The sequence below is a fragment of the Eretmochelys imbricata genome, chromosome 3 (assembly GCF_965152235.1).
Source record: "Eretmochelys imbricata isolate rEreImb1 chromosome 3, rEreImb1.hap1, whole genome shotgun sequence".
Taxonomy (NCBI): Eukaryota; Metazoa; Chordata; order Testudines; family Cheloniidae; genus Eretmochelys; species Eretmochelys imbricata.
This window is the reverse complement of record NC_135574.1, coordinates 152,049,154-152,070,527: the sequence shown is the minus strand read 5'-3', so window position 1 is coordinate 152,070,527 and position 21,374 is coordinate 152,049,154. Positions and strand designations below refer to the sequence as shown.

General features: G+C 42.9%; 1 protein-coding gene across 3 annotated transcripts in view; it reads left to right on the top strand.

The window, feature by feature from the left end:
- Positions 1 to 21,374, top strand: part of MOCS1 (molybdenum cofactor synthesis 1) — a 46,514-nt gene that overhangs the window by 3,307 nt on the left and 21,833 nt on the right. For all 3 annotated transcript variants that reach the window (XM_077813617.1, XM_077813618.1, XM_077813619.1), the window contains exons 2-4: positions 5,313 to 5,445; positions 5,859 to 6,026; positions 16,047 to 16,211. In XM_077813617.1, coding sequence (XP_077669743.1) covers positions 5,313 to 5,445; positions 5,859 to 6,026; positions 16,047 to 16,211 — 466 coding nt within the window. The remainder of the gene's footprint in view (positions 1 to 5,312; positions 5,446 to 5,858; positions 6,027 to 16,046; positions 16,212 to 21,374) is intronic.

The window sequence follows — 21,374 nt, the reverse complement described above, 5'->3', positions numbered from 1 at the left end:
TGGGGGGGTGGAGAATGAGAAAACCTGGATTTGTGCTGGAAATGGCCCAACTTGATGATCACTTTAGATAAGCTATTACCAGCAGGACAGTGGGGTGGGAGGAGGTATTGTTTCATGATCTCTGTGTGTATATAATGTCTGCTGCAGTTTCCACGGTATGCATCCGATGAAGTGAGCTGTAGCTCACGAAAGCTCATGCTCAAATAAATTGGTTAGTCTCTAAGGTGCCACAAGTACTCCTTTTCTTTTTGCGAATACAGACTAACACGGCTGTTACTCTGAAACAATACATGTTGCAGATCTGTGGTCTTCCTTTGCTTTTTGCATGAGGAATGAAGAGGAGTGTTGTGGGAGGGATGTGTCGGGTGAGGCTGTAGCAAGCAGCACTGTGGCCTGCTGTATCTTACACAGGCCCACTATGGGGTTGCCTAAGTAGTTCCAATTAAGCAATATTTGGGCTTACTTTTTAAGGACCCGGTGGCAATTTTTATTTACTTTTACTTGTAGCCCATGGGGTTTTACACTTAACTTGGGGGCCACTTTTTCTCTGGGCTTTTTTTTTTTTTTTTTTCCTTAGGCCAAGCACTGCCCCTCACATGCAGCATGATGGTGCAAGCCCTGCCCCTATGCTGCTCCGTAGCCTCACTCCCTCTGGGTTTGGATGGCTTTTTTTTAGACCAGTCATGCTTGTTTTTTCACCCCCAGCAAAATCCTCTACAAATGCCTATTTAGTGATTTGTCAAGACAAACACTTAATCGTTTTTCGTTAGTCTCTCAGAGAACTCTGTTAAATCTTCATAGTCTCTGGAAAGTGAAGTGAAGAATGTCTGAGGGCTTCAGGCCTGGGTGGCAGGGCTCAGGTTACTGGCCCCCTGCCTGGGGCTGAACACCTTGAGCTTTGGCTTTGCTCCCACTCCACCTGGGGGGTGGGGCTCAGGTTTTGGCACCCCCACCAGGATGGCGGGGTTCAGGCAGGCTCAGGCTTCAGTCCCTGCTCCTGGGGTCATGTAGTAATTTTTGTTGTCAGAAGGGGGTCGTGGTGCAATGAACTTTGAGAACCCCTGCACTAGGCCATCTTGCAATATTCCTAATGGGTGTTAATATTTCTGGTGATAACTTTTTTAATTTTTTTATATTTGTGGAAAAATTACTCTAGAAAGCACAATCTGATTGACGCATCCGGAGGCTTGACACCCTGTCACGGAGAGTTACAGGAATAACTGTTATATTTTTTTTAACTATTCAGTGTGATCTTCTAAACATCTTAGTGGTAATATAAAGTGTCAGATTGACAGCCCAGGAGTCTGAAGTCCTTTGTTCACAGATCAGGTAGCAGTACAGTCAGTAGCAGAGCAGGCTCCCCCCTATCAGTGTGCCTCAGCTGACCTTTCAGGTGGGATGAAAATAGTTCAGGGCCCATAACCATTTAATCCTTGGCCTGTCTACTGAGGCTATTGATAATGCCAGTGAGTGCCAACTGAAGAGGTGTGGGTTTTTTTGTTTTTGGTAATGTAGACAACAGTTCCACTAGAAACTGGAACGAGAACTACCAAGCTCATCTCACGTGTCTGTGAATAACCATTAGTGGGAACTTGCTGTCAGCACCAGCTTAGGTTGGATTGACCTGGAAACGTAGGTAGCTAAGGATGGATCACTTGATGATTACCTGTTCTGTTTATTCCCTCTGAGGCACCTGGCAATGGCCACTGTCAGAAGACAGGATACTGGGCTAGATGGGCATTTGGGTCTGACCAACTATGGCCGTTCTTATGACTCCTCCCATTACCAGTCCCCTAAACTGTATCCGAGTATAAGGATATGACAACAAGCTAATAAATAGGAAGTTCTAGCGTCCAGTCACTCATTTAACGTTTGAGGTTTATAGTCAGATCCTTAACCTTTAATCCCTTATCCGTTATAACCTAACAAGGATAGCTAGAATGTCTGGAACTGGCCACTGTAGTCACAGGATTTTAAATATTCATTTTTTCTTTAACTTGCTAACACAAAATCTGTCTCCTTAAATAATTTTATGATGCTGTGTCTGAAGAGCATTAATGGAAACAAAATGCATTGCATTTTTAAGAACCATTTCCACTGCATCTCACACCCCTCCTCCCATTATGCTAACCTTATTTTGTTCCCTTTATGTAGTGACTGCTCAGTGTCTATTATAATTATTCAGTTGGTCTCCATAAAATCTTAATATAATTGTGATTAATATAAATGGAGAAATGTGAGCATCCACCACCAGATAAGAGCATATAGGTATTTTAAAAACAAACAAAAACCACTTCTATAGCTCCTCTAATTTGAGCCTCTGAAAACACTTATAAAAGTGGTTAACTAGTATGCTCCCTGTTTTACAGGTGGGGAAGTGGAAGTAATGTGGGGTTAAATAACTTGCCCAGCACCCCACAGGTTAGTGGCAGAGCTGGGAGTAGAGAGATATAACCAGTAGGCAAAGCTTTCAGTAGAGTGAGATTGAAGACCTACTTGAAAAACTTGCTACTCTGATACTTGAAAAATGTACATCTTGTGGTCTCAAGAGTGCATCCAAGACTTCAGCTTTGGGGTCCATCTGAGCGTGCTTGTTCAAACCTTAAAAGTGAAAAGCTTTCTGAGGCAGTTGTCTATCCAGACTTGCTAATATACTGAAGCATGCTGCTTAGGAGTAGTCTCACATGGGAAGTGGTTAGGGATTAGCCCAAAGGCAGGGAGCGAACTGGCTGCTGTCACCCTGTCTTACTTCAGAGTCTCAAACCTCAGGCTCAGCTCTCCATGTTAATAGCAGACCATGGATCTCAGTTTCTGTGTCAAATTGTGGTTTCACTCTCAGATTTTTTCACAGTAGCTATTTCTTTAGCCAGAGGCTTGAATGATCTGATAGACCATGGGATAGGAGGTGGAGGAGAGGGAAATGGAGAGTGGCCACAGGGAATATGGGTGGGGAGGTCATTTATATAGTCTTACTCCAACTCAAAGGTGTGTTTAAAGTTGACATAGTGGGGATATGGAGTGGGGAGAAAACCAGGCACAAGCTTGATAGGTGCTATTAATAGGTTTATTCAAGAACAGAAAGATTTAAAAATAAAATTAATGAGGATATTGCATTATTGTGAAGTGGAGAGGGAATCCTACAGACTTCTGAAGCCTGTGCAACTCAACCTGCTCTTACTTACTCCAGATATGCACCAGTGTAACTCCATTGATTTGAGTGATGTCCAGATCTGTGCTGGTATAATAGCTTAGAATCCAGCCATATAATCTAGATGACTGTAAGCATGCCTGTATTTCTGAGGCATACAGGTGTAGTTTGAGCCTCTTAGAGAAAGCATTCTAGTCTTCACACAATGTATGTTGAACCTGGAGGCATCAGCAGAAACAAAGTTTGGCAAATAGCTCTTTCTTAATTAGTTTACTCTGGGAATGATCTGTTCTATCACTTTAATATATTTTTTTAGATGTTGGCACTCTCTCTGCTTTTAAAATAACTATTTCTGGAGCGCTTTTGTAGTCTTAATCCCCATCCACAAACAAGTCTGGGTTTGTTCCCCAAGTAGCTAAGAGATAAGGGCAACCCACTCTGAGGATCAGTGGTTGCAATTTCCTTACTTGGAAATAGGTAAAAGACAAACTTTGCTTCAACTCTCTAATACCCCCATTCTTAGGGACGTTTTGCTGGACCACTGGTCTGTAGTTGATCTCCAGAGTGGAGTCCTTGTCCCATGCTGTGAGGATGGTCAGTGCTTCATAAGTAGGGGGTTATGACACTGAGTAAAGAGCCAGCAGCAGCAGCTGCTGACCCTTGGAAGCAGCTGACAGCATGATTTCCTACCAGCACCCCTCTGTGAAAGGGATGAGATGCAGAATTATTTATAACTAAGATGTTTTTAATCAAGCATCAGCTTCTCTTAATGGCCCAGTAAGCAAAGCGGTGGCCCAGGGGCTACTGCTAAACTTTGACTCTAGTGCACTAAACATTGCGTAGGGTTGCTAGTTTTGGTTGGATGTATTCCTGGAGCTTTCATCCCATGATATAATCTTTAATTAAAGATTAATCTTTCATTCCTGGAGGCTTCAGGCAATCCTAGAGGGTTGGCATCCTTCTTGGGGGGTGTTTCTTTTTTTTTTTTTTCCCCCTTTCCACCTTTGTTAGCTGCTGCTCGATACGGTTTGTGTCTTGAGCAGCACTGGTTTGAAACTTAGATTTGCCCATCCCACCCAGGCCTGGGAGTCTCTTATTAGCTCTCCCCACATTTGACCCCTGTTGTACAGTTCTCTGACCCCCTTCCCTTGCTGGTGGTTTACTTCCTTTAATTACAGATGCATAAAGCCCCGCAAATCTGCAGATATCCCCGGACCATTTTTGCGGATAAGATGCAGATACAAATTTTGTATCCACGCAGGGCTCTATGCATGCAGGAGCATGAAGCAGGGATTTCAGATAGTGTTGCAACCTGTAGTAACTAGTCCCAAATGTGTTGTGCTTCTAGCACTTTTAGGCACACACAAGGAGAGGGGAACAGCATTGTGTTAGTTACAACCTTGTTTAAAACGCTGTCGTCTTACTATTAGGGGTTTTAGCACTGCCCTCCCTGACTAGTTACACAGAGCCTTTCACCTGGGAATCATGTTAGCCGAGCCATGTCCATAGCACAAGGCTTCGAACACAATTCAAGCTGGAAAACCATACTAAATATGGCTGTTGCCCACAGATTTAAAAAACCGTTCAAAGTGGCCCAATTTGTTCTTACGTTGGACAGGGCCTTTTGTCTCATACTTTAACTTTCACAGGCAGAAGGCTAGTGGTGTACTTTCAGTTGTAACTTTTAGTTCTTCTGCTAGGCAGCAAAATGCCTGGAAGGCTCATGCCCAGGTTGATCAATTTGAGGACCACAATGAGGGCGTCTGGCTGACTATTTTGGGTGTATATCTTTCCCTCTGTCTTTATAGATTTCAAGAATCAAACTGTCCTTGCAAAATGCATTGCAGAGAAGGCCTACAGCAACGACTGCACAAAGTGACTAACTTTAATATGGTTCCTTCCCCTTTATCTTAAATATGCAGCATGATGCAATGGAATTAAGCAGGGGATGAGAGTCGGGAAACCCCTGGAACTCCTTAGCTGTTCCACTGAGACTCACTTTTTGGTCTTGGTCAAAATCACTTGGCTTCTGTGTGCCTCTGTTTTCCCCTTCCATAAGATGTGGATGATAATTTCCCTGTGAAGTTTAGACTCAGTTCAACATTTGTACAGTGCTTTGAAGATGAAAACAGCTACCCCTTGTTTTGTTGCTTTTTCTTCTCAGGAATTGCCAAGCACAAGAAGAAAAGGTTTCCTAACTGAACATGCTGCCCCTTTCTCTGCTTTCCTGACTGACAGATTTGGCCGTCAGCACAACTACCTGCGGATCTCCCTGACTGAGAAATGCAACCTCAGATGTAAGTCTGTCTTCTTCCTTCCCCCTCCATGTCACAGTGAGGTTCATGCATTCCACAGGATATGGTAGCCCACCTGTAGGAACTAGAGCTGGGGAAAAAAATTTCAACCAAAACTCCTTGTGTGAAAAATACAGTTTTGGCAACACCCATACTTTTGCCGTGGGTTGGCCTCCCTCCAGATTTAAGTGGCAAACTTTATTTACAGACCTGTCAAAGTTATTTTAGGAATTAGGCCAGCAGCCTTGTCCGTGGGTTGCTAGTTTGACTCTGTTCTTGCTAGCTGTATTTCTGCAAGGCAGAACAGTTGGCAATTACAGGCAGTTGCTATGCAAAGTGCATCCAAGTACAGTGTTGGTTCCTTGCCAGTGGCTGATCCTTCCATTTGCCCATGTATTTCTTGATTGCTCATTCAGGTCAGTACTGTATGCCAGAAGAGGGAGTTCAACTGACCCCTAAATCAGAGCTGCTCACTACCCAGGAGATAATCACCATTGCCAGGCTCTTTGTGAAGGAAGGTGTGGACAAGATCCGATTGACTGGTGGAGAACCACTCATCCGGCCTGACGTGGTTGATATTGTGGGTAAGTTTCTGGTCTGGCTTTCTCCTCCTTTAGCAGCGCCACAAATCATGCAGCACAAAGATGTCTCGGCCTAATCAAATTGAGTAGCATGGCATGTAGGCTATGCTCTGAGGGAATGTTCCCTATCACGATCTGAGAACCCTATTCGTGTAATCAAATGTTCACAAATAGTCTCTTCCATCTGCAAGCACCATCTCCCTCTGCACCCTACCAAATACATGCAATACGGGGTTATTGCGTACAGCAAACCTCCAGTGCTTTGCACCGTTCTGTTTTTGAATCTCCCAAATGATGGGGCTTCTTCCACGTCACATCCTGTACCAGCCGAATCCTGTACATTGTCTTCATGTTCAGTTTCAGAGACTGAATTCCAGCAGTCCAGTCTGGAGGTGACACATGCATGGGTTGCTGTGGGCAGGTTCTCATCCAGGAGGAAGGGGAGAAGTTTCTTAACAAGCTGCAGGTAAAAGAAGGCACTTTTTAGATACTGGTGCTACCTGGTCAGCCCAGCATATTGAGGAGTCAAGGAAGGCCTGAGGCTTTGTGCCTGTCTGACAAATGAGAGCTGTCTGCCTTCAGTGGCAGGTGGAGACACTGTCTCTGCTAGTTCTTCAGTGCATTTCCCCTTTCTGACTAGGTGTCGTATCCATCTTGCCTCGATTCAGCTTGAGCCACAAGACATTCTGATGTCTTGTTAGTGGCAGTGGTTCCACCACTTGAGAATGAGAGATGTAGTTGAGTGCAATGGGCACCCCGTTGTCTGCTGAGCCCAGGGGGTCTGACTAAATCCCAGTGGGCTTGTGTAGATATTGAAAATAACAGGGAATAGTATGGATCCCCGTGGGACTCTGCAGATGAGTGCCTTTGGAGCAGGGCAGGGGCAATTGCCTTTTGCCATTCAGTCTACTGGAGAGGAATGAATGGAATCACTGTAGTCTTGGGCCACCTACTCCTGCTACATCATGTAGCTGGGTTAGTAAGTGGTCCTCTGTGTCAAAGGCAGCAAAAAGGTCCAGCAGTGTGAACGTGGAAGTCTTGTGTCCATGGCATAATGTCATTAGTGCCAATGGAACTGTCTCTGTGTTGAGCCCTGATTGTGAGACATCCAGGATGTTGGCCCATGTCATGTGTGGTTATTGGAGCTTGGTGGTTACTGCTTCTTCAGTTATTTTGTCTAGAAAGGGGAGGCTGGAGACCAGATGGTTGTTGGGGAGATCTTCAGGTCCAGTGATGGCTTCTTGAGCACTGGGCAAACTCTTTTTCAAAGAGTTTTGTAGGTGTGCTTGTATGAAGGAGACATTGATTATTTCCATTGAGAGCGGGCATAGTTGTTCTTCGCTGGCTTTTATAAGAGCATGGATCCATTTCACAGGTTGTGGCTCTAACATTTGTTAGGGCTTCTTGAGTTTGTTCTGTGTGATGGGGCCAAACTGTGTCAGGGTGGGTAATAGAGTCTGGTTTGAGTGCAGTTTCGTTTGTTCCAGTGTGTTCCATACATTTTCAATTTATCTTGTCAGCAAAATATGCTGACTGCTCTTCCCCATGCTTGGTGCTTGTGTCAGATATTTGGGCTATGCTGTCTGGATTAATTAACCAGTTCACTATGCAAAATAGCCATGCTTGCCTTGGTAGTGGAGGGGTAGAAGGCTCATTTTGCATCCGTGACTGCAGTGGCTTAATCCTGTAAGAGTTGTCTGTGCTGCTGGAGGATGGATTCAGAATATGGTTTGCACTCAAGCTTTCTGCCTGTGCACTTTGCCTGCTGTAGCTGATGCGTGAACCTGAGTGATCATTTTGGTTTGTGTCAGGGGTGAATGTGGCAGGTTGGGGCCATTTGTGTTAATGGTACTGGATGTTCGGTGATTGTACTATTGGACTAACTCATTGGTGTCTTGGGCCTTGTATTTGTGTGGCTTGTTCTCCTAGAGTGAGTTGAAAACCTAGAGAATTCAGGGGTCTACGCATGCATTTTTTCTTCTTCTTATAGGTTGTCCTGTAATTTACTGTGCATGTGTCTGGCACCTAAAGACACGGTCCCCAAATAAAGGACTTGTAATTAACAATGGAGGGAGCTTTCACTGGGGCAAGACAGGTCCACTGCTGTGTTTTCTCCAGACTTCCAAGGGATATGCCAGAGGCACCATTACTGCAGCAGTTTGAGAACAGAGTTGTGGATGGGGAAGTGACTAGCCCTACAGATGAAGGCAAGCAGCCTGGATTAGCACCAGTCTGCATTTTCCTGAATGGAGCATTGTGTACTGTGACATTGTTTGAAAACAGTTTAACTGTTCAGTGGTGCTGGAAAATAACTCCTCTTTTTGAAGTTGTTAGACACATAACGTGGGAAAGCCTTGCATTCAGTTAATCAATAAACTCCTAATCTGTAGTCTTGTTGTTAATTGCAATAAATAAGTAAATGTTCCACGAATTAGTGGAGCATTATTCACATAACTCCAGTGTGATTAGAAATCGAAACCCAGTAATAATCTGATTGTAATAGAACACAACTGTGTAAAACCACCAATGACTGGTGTTAGATAAATATCTGTCTTTAAGGGAGTTTAAATTCCAATTATTGCCCTTTTAACTGAAGCATAAATCATGTCCTGCAGACATGGATTTGGAATTAGTATCTTAAAATGGTCTTTGCAAGATGATCATTTATAATATACCCTTCCCTGTTAGACATGGTTTACATTTCTGAATTTTGCTATTTGTAATAGTCTGTGTTTAATCATTGATGGTGTTTTTCATTCAAACTGGACAATGAAACCAATTTGGTCCATTTCACTTCCTCTCGTTAGTTAGTTCACTTTTTGGATTTCATGTGTTAGTACAATGCAGTTTTGTTTCCAGCATTGTGGGGAAATATTTACATTTCTTAACTGAACCTATGAAAACACTCCTAATTATTTTGGATTTTTAAACCCTTTTTGTGTCTCACTCTATTTTAAGGCACCTTGCAAATCCTAGTCATCACTCACCTGCCTGAGAAGCTTTCCTTAAGCAGCATGCAGTGCTTAGGGTGTTTGGCGATTCTGGTGCTCTGAATTTAGCTTAGTTTTTCCACTGAATAAATGTTCTCTCTATATAAAGTGCAATATATCTGCTAACAGTAAAACTCTTAAAGTCTGTAAGGGATAGAGGAATAATCAGTACCATGTTCTGCTAAGACTCTGCGTCTGCACTTTTTTCTTTTCCCTGCTGCAATAATGTGGCTTGAAGCCAACATGGGAAACTAGGTTTTTTAATCTCTTATTTATCTACAGGCCTGCTGCAACTCTTCAGATTATTTAGAAACTCACATACGGCATGAGTCAGCAGCTACAACTTACTGTAGGTTATGTCATGTCCTTTTGCCTGCTTTGAGCACAAGTCCCTGAGATGACTAGTAAATGGGGTATAGATGAGGCCCTACCAATTTCACAGCTGTGAAAAAGTGTCATGGACTGTGAAATAAGCCCTTCCCCATGAAATCTGATCTCCCCTGTGCTGCTCAGAGTGCCCCAGCTTGGGGGGAGGCAGGGGAGGCTCCTAGCTGCAAGTCCCAGCCGGGCTGGGGAGGGACAGGACTTGTCCTTTCCACAGAGCAGCCATGCAGGGGGGAGTGGGGGGAGATCAGACCCACCTCCGTGTACCTGTTGGGTTGGGACCCCCACTGTTACAACACTGTGAAATTTCAGACCTAAATATCTGAAAACGTGAAATTGACCGATTTAAAAACCCTCAGGCATGAAATTGATCAAAATGGATCCTGAATTTGGTAGGGCCCTAAGTATAGAGTCTGTCTTCTCTAGGTCAGCCAAGACTCCCTAGATTTGTATCAAATATATATAATTTTTATTTATTTTACTAACTGATGGCTGTTAAGTGGTCTCTGTCAGTATGTCTACACTTAAAGTGCTGTAGCGCTTCAGTGTGGACCCTACCTATGCTGATGGGGGGGATTCTTCCATCAGTGTAGGTAATCCCCTCCCCAAGAGGCGGTAATCCTCTGCCTAGCTCTGTCTACACCGTGGGTTAGGATGGCGTAGTTACGTCTCTCAGGGGTGTGGATTTTTCACACCACTGAGAGATGTAAAATCCTAGTGTAGACCAGACCTGCGAAATTAGCTTGTGGGAGAAGGGAGTGGTGTCTCAGCTCAGTTCCTAGTGGACAGACATCCATAACACTAAAACTTCCTTTACTCAGTGTGACATCCCAGGGGCCGATCCATACTAATGAGTAGCTGTGTCACCCTCACCCTGTAACCTAGGCTGCCCTTTACAGCACCTTGCTGCTGTAGCCTCTGGTCTGGACTGTTCACAAACAGCCTCCAACACGCAAATCACGCCCTGCTATGTCTGTGTGTGGCCTGCAGCCAGCCACACCTTGGCTCTTAGCAGCAGTGGTTATGCTGCAAGGTGACCCCAATACATCCCCAGTCTCAAATCTTCCCCCAGAAAAGTATGACCTGTACTGCCCAGCCCCATCCTGGACAGTGCAAATATGTTACGTCCATTATTCCTTGAAGGGAATAATATGCACACAACTTGTTACTCCAAATAGAGTTACCCAGACACTTCAGCATGAACACACTGGATTAGATAAAACAAGTTGACTAACTACAAAGAGAGAGATTTTAAATGAGTGCAAGTAATGAGGCATCCAAGCCAGAAATGGTTACCAAAAAAAAAAGAGAAAACGCTTATTGATGCCTAACTTAACAAACTACGTTAGATTCAAAGAACGTTTTCTCACCACATGCTTTCAGCAGTGTTACTGACCAAATTCTTTATGTCGGGACCCTTCCCCTAGGGGCCAACTCCTGCTTCCTTTGTCTCTTCAGAGAAAGTGAATGCGATAGGCGGAGAGAGAGGACTCCATTGGGATGTTCATCCTTCCTTTTTATAGCATCAGTCCCCTCTTAGAAAAACATTTTCAGCTAAGAACCAGGAACCAAAGAATATGTAGAAGGACGTTCTCTGCTGTTTTTTTCAAGCTGTTTGAACTTCCTTTGTCTTCCATTCCTGTCTGATGACTGTTAACTGCTTAAATGCAAATTAAGCAGAGCATCATTCCTTTGTTTAGGACAGACCTGTTTGCCAGCTTCTGTTTTGGCCAGGGCGGTGGGGTTTGGAATATGTATTAACACCATACAGAGGAATCTTATAACGTCATACAAAGTTGCCACACCTATCTGACTAGGACAATACTGATTGGCAAATCATGAGTTTACAAATGATACCTTACAAGACTTGTACCAAGATTATTATAATAGTGGGTAGGGTGTATCCGTCCCAGTCATTCATTGGCTGTTGGTCCTTTTGTGGGAAGTGTTAGGAGAGAGAGCCACAGGGCTCCTAGAGCAGGAATTGGTGCAGTGTGGAGTATTGGGTATGTTTTATCAAAACCTAGAACAGGAGGGAACTTGCCTAAGAGGGACTATGCTGGTAGCTCTACTGGCTAATAGCAGGATTCCTGCAATAAGACTTGTCCAAAAAAACCAAAAACATTTTGAGTCATCAAACAATTATACTTCTCTTAAGCAATTATTTTTATGGGTCTCATTGAAAACAGAACCTTTGTCTCCCCATTATTTATATATAAAAAAATTTTAATAGCAACCCTGGCATTATCACATATTTTGTTAATGCCTCATGTTTAGTCTACTCCTTATTTTGCTTGTTTGTCTTTGGCTTTTTTAATAGCTTTTTCCTCTTTGAAATACCTTGATATTTATAGAAATAATACAATTAGTCTGGGCAGGGCTTAGTGACATTTACAAGCCTGTTTATATGAATAGTTTGAAATGTATTAGTACATTTATATATATGCTTGTGTACACCCTCTCCTCTTCCCACCCCCCTTTGCTGACTGCAGCAACAATTAAATTTAGCAGGCATGTACTTTGATCTGATTGTTGCTGTCCTGGAGCGTGCTGACATACAAACATGCAAGATACTCCAAAGGACTGTTCTGCATTCCGATTTGTTAGAAACACCTTTTAAAATACTCTTGAGGGGTGCGAGGGGAGGGATTTTTCTTTAAGCGGCTAAGAGGTTTGTGCGGCTTTTTTACTAATAATTCCCCCCTAAGGATCTCCAAGCTGATGCCGAGGACTGTATGGGGTTATGGTTGGAGTATTTGCAAAATAAAGAGTTGCCTTATTTACACAGCCCCATAAGAGTGCATGGCACTTTACAGACAAATAAATGCATTATTCAACGCATCTAAATGTTTTCCAAACAATTTAGTCCTGCAAAACCAAATCAACTGTGTCTCAGTTGCATTCTCTTTAATACTGGTGATCTTCCCAGCCAGTGGCTGAAAATCAACTATGACCTTTGCTTTGAGGTAGAAAGAACTTTGAACTGTTCCTTTGTTTTGTTATTAGATACTGGGTTGCGTTTTGCTAGGAAATTGCACCTTTTAACTTATCGATAGGAGGGTAGGGAGCCATCAAAAGAGAATATGCCATTTTCAGAGAGAATGTTCTGACCATGAAGGGGCAACAAACGTAAAAGTGGTTGTCATTTTTTATTTAAAGCTAAATGCTGCACTTCCACCTCAGACTCCCGAGGTAGGTAGTCTGATCTTCTTTCCCACTCCATTCGGTCATTTTGCCATTTGACTTTATTTGTATGTATTTAGCTGCTGGTTTGTCTTTATTTTTTATTTATTTATTTATTTTGCTGAAGTGATTACAGGAGGCATAAAAGCAGCCTTAATCCAGCAGCACACCTCATGTTTGTATATGAAATCTCTCTGTAATCGCTACTGAGTTTACTAGTCAAACAGTGCAGCCCTGGCACAAGATAGCTGCAAATGTTTTACTGCTTAGCCTGCACAAATAAACAGGCAGGCAAGGATAGTGGCTGGTTGTGGTGAATAACTACAGACACTAAGGATTAGTTCTTCCATCTCTAATTTCTGATCTCTGGGTTCTGTCCAGTCTGTTCACTACACTTGGCAATATTGTGCCCTCCATTAGAGTCTCCAGTGAATTGTCTAGTTGTGTATCCATTACACAAAGAAAGAGGCACTGACAAGAACCACATTCTGCTCTAATTGGCTGGCTAAATTCAGCTGGTGCCATAATAGTTTACTGCTAGAATCCATCTGGTTCAGGCTGCAGCGTGAAAGTCTGATTGGACTCTGCTTAAACCTGTATTTACTACATCTTTCCAGCAGTGACGTCTGTAGTGACTCCTCTTGTTTCTCTGTTGCTGGAAGCTTGGTGGTTGATGTGTGTTCTGAGGACAGCTGATGGGCAAGCAAAGCAGTTACATTGATGTACGTTCTTCTCCAGGCTGGAAGCACAGCACGTTTCCCCTACTGGCAAACGGACTGTGGTGTTAGCTAGTGCTTCTCCCACAACAGTGGCCACCCCTTCTCTGGTAGCTCACTCCTGGTGCATGGGGAAGGTTTGAGACATCCGGAAAGGAAAGGGAAGAGAAAGTTGGTTCTTAAAGAACATTGCTGATGTCCCTTTGCTTCCAACACTCACAGTACTGGGTATACGTCTTCTAAGCCACAATCTCAGTCGCAAATACCCTAAGGGAAGCACATGAAGGTATGTCTGCAGCTCAGTCTGGAGGTATTTATTCCCAGCTCGATGAGACATACTCATACTAGGTCTCATTGAGCTAACGTGCTCAAAATAGAATGTGGCCACTGCCTCGTACGGGGCAGGAGCAGCGAGGGGCCCCAAGTGCATGCCCCTCAGTCTCTAGGTATATACGCAGGCCGGATAACCCCTCCCTCCACTTGCATTGCCACAGCTATGTTCCAGTGTTGGCACGCTAGCTCCATGAGGAACCAAAATAGAATCTAGTGCTCAGTCCTGGAGCTAGCAGACATATAAGGCAGGGAACCATTTATTTTTGCACCTTAAATAGGCAGATGTGTATCCAAATACAGACAGGGCTTGTGTACAGTAAACAGTTTGAGGAACACTAAAGATGTAGCTCTCTTGGAGGTAGCAGTGGTGGGAGTGCTTGAGTAGATGGGGACCAGGTGGCCACCTGCTCTTTCACCACTATGCTTTTAGTAGAACTGCTCCAAGCAGCATTAGATGCCATGGTGATAAAAGTGCCCATACCCTGTCCACACTAACCCTCCCTCTATTGATAATGCAATGGGAGGGAGACTCGCAGAAAGAGTCTAAGATAAACACAGCCCGAGGGACTAAACCTACTGAATAAGATGCCACTTTTACACAGTCACTTCTTATAGCTGACCTGCACTTTAAGGAGACGAGAAAAGGATGGTTTTTGGAGAACTATAAGCTGAACACTTTTACTAATCAAAATGACATAACTTAAATACAGTGGAAACCACACACAGTGAATAGGGTGGTAGTGAAACAGAATAGCAATCCCAAGTGATCCCAGTGCATCACCATTTTCAGGTTGCAATCCCAGTTAGGTAAATCCTTTGCTTAGCAAGGCTTTCTCTATGTAGAGTAAGCAGATGACTTCACTATAAAATGGTTCTAGTGTTTCAAACAAATTCTAAACACACGAGAAGGCTTAAAAATACCACTATAAAGAGAGGGAGTGAAAGGAAGTCTAAGGAAAGAAAAAGGAGAAGAAACTGGAGTACTACAGGGAATTCAATTTTTAATTTCATAGTAAGTTTGCTGCCAAATTCCCAGTAACAACCTTCTGCATTTAACTCAGCTGTGCAGATGTTTCAGGCTGGTTTCGGTGTCATGTGAGCCCCATTGGTGGGACAGCATTGCCAAGTTTGGGAAAAGCCTCATTACATTCAGGTTGAGGGGCAGGTTGGATACTAAACCTCATCAAGTGAGACAATGGGTAATGTTCTACAACTTCCTGGCTAGGGGCAGTTGGAATTAGCACCTCTGTTTCCTCACCCATGTGGCAGCCTTTTTACCGTAGACCCTTTGAGCTACCCAATAGTCACTGTGAAGCTCCTAGGACTGGTACTAACATAGGAACTGTGTAGCTCTAAATTGGAGATTAGCCATGTCTCAGAACCTTGCAAGTATTTCTACACATCCGTTTTTTGGGGGGGGGGGATGCTGTTGTTTCTGAGACTTGAACTTTGGGGTGTTTATCTAATCTTTCCTCTTGTGTTTTTTAATAGCTGTCCCCTTGTGGGTCTTGCATTAGCACTGTTTGATCACTCAGACTAGTGATGCTTGTATTATGCTAATGATGAACTTTGAAGATTTCAGCCTTTAAGCTGTACCACCCGAGTATCTCTTTGCCTTCTTAAATTCCCCGTACAGTTTTTGGTGACAGCTAGCAAAGCATGCTGTAGTCTTAAATTGCTTGTATGTTACTTTGAGCTGCTAAAGTAGCTGCCACTTTCTCCCCAGAGATGTGGTTGCATTTCGTTGGGGGGTGAAGCAGTTTTCGGCGAATGATATGCTATGGTGTTCGAGCCTTTAGGACAAAAGGTGCTCTATAAGTGCAAGCAGTTCAGTATCTGGATCCAGTCGGGGCCCCAAGAAAGCGATGGTTAGCGACTGACCCATTAGCGTTGGAATTCAGCTTTCGGAACTGGACAGCTGGGAGCTGGCCAGGTTAAAGGAGTCCATAGGGCTTCCTTCAACATTGAAGTACTCGTTTGCTGTAATACATATAGAACACAGTTAATCTATATAGCCAGAGCGTTTTGATGAAGTTCTTGGAATCGCTGCTGCTTGCCACATTTTAGCTCCTTTAATACCATTTGAAGCTGGCTTGCGCTGTACTATATTAATCTAATAAGTGCAGCTCCATAGAGAATGAGGTACAGAAACATGTGGTGGTTGTCAGCAGAGCCCATTTGGTATGGGGTGAGCTCCCCTCTCTATCTTATCTAGTGAATTGGTAAGTGGGTGAAGGGCCTTGGTGGATGGAGGGATTTGGACTCTTGGCTGCGTTCATGTGAAATTAACTTTTCTCTTCCCCACCATTGTGTATGTTCCTTTCCCTAGTGATCTAGAATGTTCTCTAGAGGTTCCCGTGCATCCTGTGGTTGAACTCTGACCATTAAACGCTCTCCTTTTCCCTGCTGTTTCCTAGCTCAGCTGTACAAGCTAGAAGGGCTACAAACCATTGCTGTCACAACCAACGGGATCAACTTAGCTAGGCTGCTGCCACGGCTGAAGGAGGCGGGGCTGGATGCCATTAACATCAGCTTGGATACTCTGGTTCCGGCCAAATTTGAGTTCATCGTCCGGAGGAAAGGTACAGAAATTCAAATAACATCTCACTGGTTATAGGGTAACATTGTCCATCTTTTTATATTCCTGTTTGTTCATCCAGTCTCTTTCAAACTTCTACTGTTAGAGAAGTGAGATTCCCTTCCTTAAGACCAGCCTAAAATATCTACACTGGGCTTGAGTTTGATAGCTGGCCCTTTTCCCTTCTACTCAGCCTTCTTTCACAGGCAAAACCCCTTTTCATGAGAATGGGTGGAATAAAGAACACTTGTGAATAACAGCTTGAGGTAGGAGGTCTCATAACTACATTTGTCAATTCTCATCTCTACAATGTTCTCCTGTTCAACACTTTCAGCCAAAAACAGAAACAATACCCTGAAACCAATTGCCCACCATTATTAATCAAATGAAGGCATGAATGGCTGCCAGATTGTTTCCTTGCCACCCACAAAAACTGAAAGAGATTGATCCAGATCAGTGGTGGACAACCTACTCCTTGCCATAACCATAGGTTACAACTGACACAAGTTTTTTTTGTTTTTTGGTTGGTTTTTTTTTGTGACAACCCCTCCTCCTCGCATGTCTAACCATAAAGAAAAAGAAGATGGTCATAAGTCACTGAAACCCATTTGTATCTCCCAGATTCAGAACCTATTATACCCGAATACTGGATGATGATGAATACAGAATATATTCTCTGTGTACCAGGTTGGTCCATGATTTGCCTGCGATACACCAGCTCTGCTTCTTGTACTGACATTTGTTCTTCAACTCTCTAAACATTTGTTTTCCTTGGAGTACAAGCCCTTCCACACACTTCCTACAGTGAATCTGCTTAAGGACCCATCAAATGGGCAATCTTGTGACTTAAGCAACCAATTTAAAATGTCCCCATATGGTTTACTATACTGCTTCTGTTGACTCCTTCAGGTAGGTCCTGGTGGCCTGTGAAATGAGTTAATGGTTCAGTCCAGTTCCTAGTGGACAAATATCCTGCATTGAAATTAGCTTCAGAACTGGCACTATTTGGAATCTTGTTGGCATTTCCAGCAGAGAAAGGACTAAATAGGCCACAAAGACTGAAACTTGCTTTCAGCAGTAGAAGTGGTCTTTCCTGGTCGTGCTTGAGGTGTGTTTAAATGTGTAGTGAGACATTTTTGTGGGCCCAAGAGCAAACTATTCCATTGTGAAGGAAAGATAGGCAGTATGGTAAGAGACCACCCTGACTTAACCAGAAGATCTTCAATGACCTGAAACTTTAATAATAATAATAAAAAAAAGTCATACGAAAGTGGAAACTAGGTCAAATTACAAAGGATAAATATTTTTAAACAAAAAACACAAGCATGTAGGGACACAAATAGAGATTAAACTAGCTAGGGACATAAAGGGTAACAAGAAAACATTTTGCAAAAACATCAGAAGCAAGAGGAAGACCAAGAACAGAGTTGGCTCATTTCCCAACAAGGAGGGAAAGGCAACAGGAAATGCAGCACTAGCTGAAGTGTTAAATGCCTTTTTTGTTCATTTTCATCAAAAATGTTAGCAAAGTGAACATCAGTGTGAGTTGGGTAGGATCTGAGGCTAAAATAGGGAAATAAGTTAAGAATTTCTTAGACAAATTAGATGCCTTCAAGTCTGCAGGGTCTGATGAAATACATCCTAAAATACTTAAGGAACTGGCTGAAGAGATCTGAGTCATTATTAGCCACTATCTTTGAGAACTTGTGGAGGATGGGAGTGATCACAGAGGGACTGGAAAAGGGCAAATAGAGTACCCATTTGTAAAAAGGGGAATAAGTACAACCCAAGGAATTACAGACCAGTCAGCTTAACTTCTGTACCTGGAAAGATAATGGAGCAAATAATCAAACAATCAATTTGTAAGCACCTAGAAGATAATAAGATAATAAGTAACCATCAACATGGATTTGTCAAGAACAAATCATATCAAACCAACCTAATCTTCTTTGACAGTGTAACAAGCCTTGTCGATGGGGGGTGGGAGGGGAGAGGTGATATGTCACTTTAGTACACTTGAAATGCTATAGTGGCACAGCAGAAAAGGTTCTGGCGGTTATAGTTGGTCACAAACTAGATATAAGTCACAAATGTAATACTGTTGCAAAAAAAGCAAAACTTTATTCTGGTATGAATTAGCAGGAGTGGTGTAAGCAAGCCATGAGAAGTAATGCTTTCACTCAGCACTGATAAGGCCTCAGCTGGATACCGTGTCCTGTTCTGGGCACCACACTTCAGGAAAAATGTGGACAAATTGGAGAAAGTCAGAGGAGAGCAACAAAAATGATTAAAGGTCTAGAAAACATGATCCATGAGGAAAGACTGAAAAAAGTGGGTTTTAGTCTGCAGAAGAGAAGACTCAGAGGGACCATGATAACAGTTTTCAAGTACATAAAAGATTGTAAAGAGGAAGGTGATAAATTGTTCTCTTTATCTGCTGAGGACAGGAGAAGACGCAGTGGGCTTAAATTGCAGCAAGGAAGATTTAGGTTAAACATTAGGAAAGACTTCCTAACTATAATGATAGCTAAGCACTGGGACAAATTACATAAGGAGATTGTGGAAGCTCCATCATTGGCGGTTTTTAAAAACAGGCTAGACAAACACCTGTCAGGGATGGTCTAGAAACAGTCTAGATCATACTTAGTCTTGCCTCAGCCTAGGGGACTGCACTAGACTAGATGACCTATTGAGGTCCCTTCCAGTCCTACATTTCTGTCATTCTATGTTGGTGTTGTGTGTGTAGTTTGTACTGCTGTCCATCCTGTACTTTCTAATGTGGATAAACAGAGCATGAGGTCACTGATGAGGCGGTATGAGTCCTATAACTTTTTTTTTTCTAGCTAGTGAATCCAAATGTAAATTTCAGAGACCTAGGACAACAACAAATACAAAATGTGATGGTGATATGTTAAAAGTTCCTTTTAAATGAACCTCAATGCTCAACATGAAGTTCAACCCAAATTTTCAGGTTTGGTGAATTTCATGTTGGGGAAAAAAATCTCTCTTCACTCCCTTATTTTTTTAAATGCAAAAACAAAAACAAAACAAAAAAAAAACAAAAAACCCCAAACCCTCAGTGTCTGTGAACCTGCTAGCTTATAGACAATGTCTCCCCTTAGCCACAAGATGGTGCTGCAGTACCAGTAAAGTCAAGAACAAGCTATTTAAAACTCTGCAGGGCTATAGAGAAAGGTAACTGTAAGGTACTGAGCACTTGGCCATGGACCCAAGGTTTCACAAATCAGACTAAACCTAGAGTGTAGCATGATCCATGTCTATGACAGGTGAGGAAAGATTTCGGTCTCTTTCTCTCTCTGCATACTTGTTTGGTTAATCATCTGGCTCATGATGAGGAAATTCACTGTGTTTGGATACAGCTCTCACACAAATGAACATTGCCTCTCTAACTTTCTCATCTAGGGAATGTCATTGGTGTGGTTGCCTCATGGTAGATAGTGCAGGAAAATATCTGGCTGTCCCAGGGCACAGCTGGGAGTCCTGTCCACTCTTTGCTTTTCACTACCTGCACTTAAAGACTAGCCAGTTTCAGGCACTTGTGGGGAAATGTGTTCCTTCTCTCCTATTGAAGGGATAAACCTGATCCTGCAGCTTCAGCAGCTCTGGATATCTGATTGGGAGTCATTAGCAATGTGCTGCTTACAAACTGCATCTCACTAAAACTTGTTGAGGGAAAGGCATAATTATGTATGTTCTTAGGGGAAAAAAAGGGGGGGTCTTTTAACCACAGAAAGGGAATCTAGAGAGTGCTGCTGAGCCCAAAGGTGCAGGGGAGAGATGGGGAAATTCCCAGGGGTTTTAATAAAATGTATAAAAGGGAAGGTAAGAATAAAGTTACTAATTTTCTAAGACTTTGGGTGAAGAAGAAATAGGGTGAAACCAATAACTCCAAAAGTGGGTTATTAGTTTCATCCATTTTATTTAAAAAAAAAAAAAAGTAGTACTTTTGCATGTCTTTAGACCAAGTTCTATAGTGAATGGAAGATTTTTGTCATAGGGATGAGTCGAGTTATAATATGAAAGCACAGTGGCGAAGACACTTTAGGGCTTATTTTCCAGGGGGTGGGGGGGTGGGAATCCAGACAAAAGGTTTTGGTTCTATAGGCTCAGGGGATTTTCCATGGTTCAGTAATCCTATTGCCTGGGAACTTTTACAGTGGTTATACTAGAGTCTGAGGAATAAACCATAAATCATGGGCCATATCCACCATGATTGAATTGGCCTTGTTAGCGCTACAAAAGATAATTTTCCCTCTGTTTCAGAGTAGCAGCCATGTTAGTCCTGTATCTGCAAAAAGAAAAGGAGGACTTGTGGCACCTTAGAGACTAACAAATTTGAGCATAAGCTTTCTTGAGCTACAGCTCACTTCATCAGATGCATGAAGTGAGCTGTAGCTCATGAAAGCTTATGCTCAAATAAATTTGTTAGTCTCTAAGGTGCCACAGTCCTCCTTTTCTTTTTACCTCTGTTGATATTCACCCTTTCTTGTCAACTGTTGGAAATGGGCCACATCCACTCTAATTGAATTGGCTTCGTTAGCACGGACCCCCCACTCAGTAAGGCAACTCCCATCTTTTCATGTGCTGTGTTTTTATACCTGCCTAATGTATTTTCTTCTCCATGCATCTGATGAAGTGGGTTCTAGCCCACAAAAGCTTATGCCCAAATAAATTTGTGGCACCTTAGAGACTAACAAGGACTCCTCGTTGTTTTTGAGGAATAAACTTGTACATTAGGGAGGGAGGATTGTGCAGTGGTTGGGATGTTGACCTGTGACTCGGGAGACCTGGGTTCAATTCCCTGCTCTGCCATAGATTTCCTGTGTGACCTTGGGAAAGTCACTTAGGCCCAGATCCTCAAAGGTATTTAGACACCAAACTCCCATTGATTTTAATATGAATTAAGCACCTAAATACCTCTTGAGGATCTGGGCCTTAATCTGCCTTCAGTTCCCTTTTGGGAACATGGAGATAATAGTACAGCCCTACCTCACGGAGATAGGGAGGATAAATGCACTAAAGATTTTGAGATGGTCTGATACTTCAAAAACAGGGGCCACGTAAGTAACTTAGATGCATGAAAATGAGGAACATGGTGCCTCAGCTCCTTCCTGCCCTCCGCACCCTATGGAATGAGCTGGGGAGA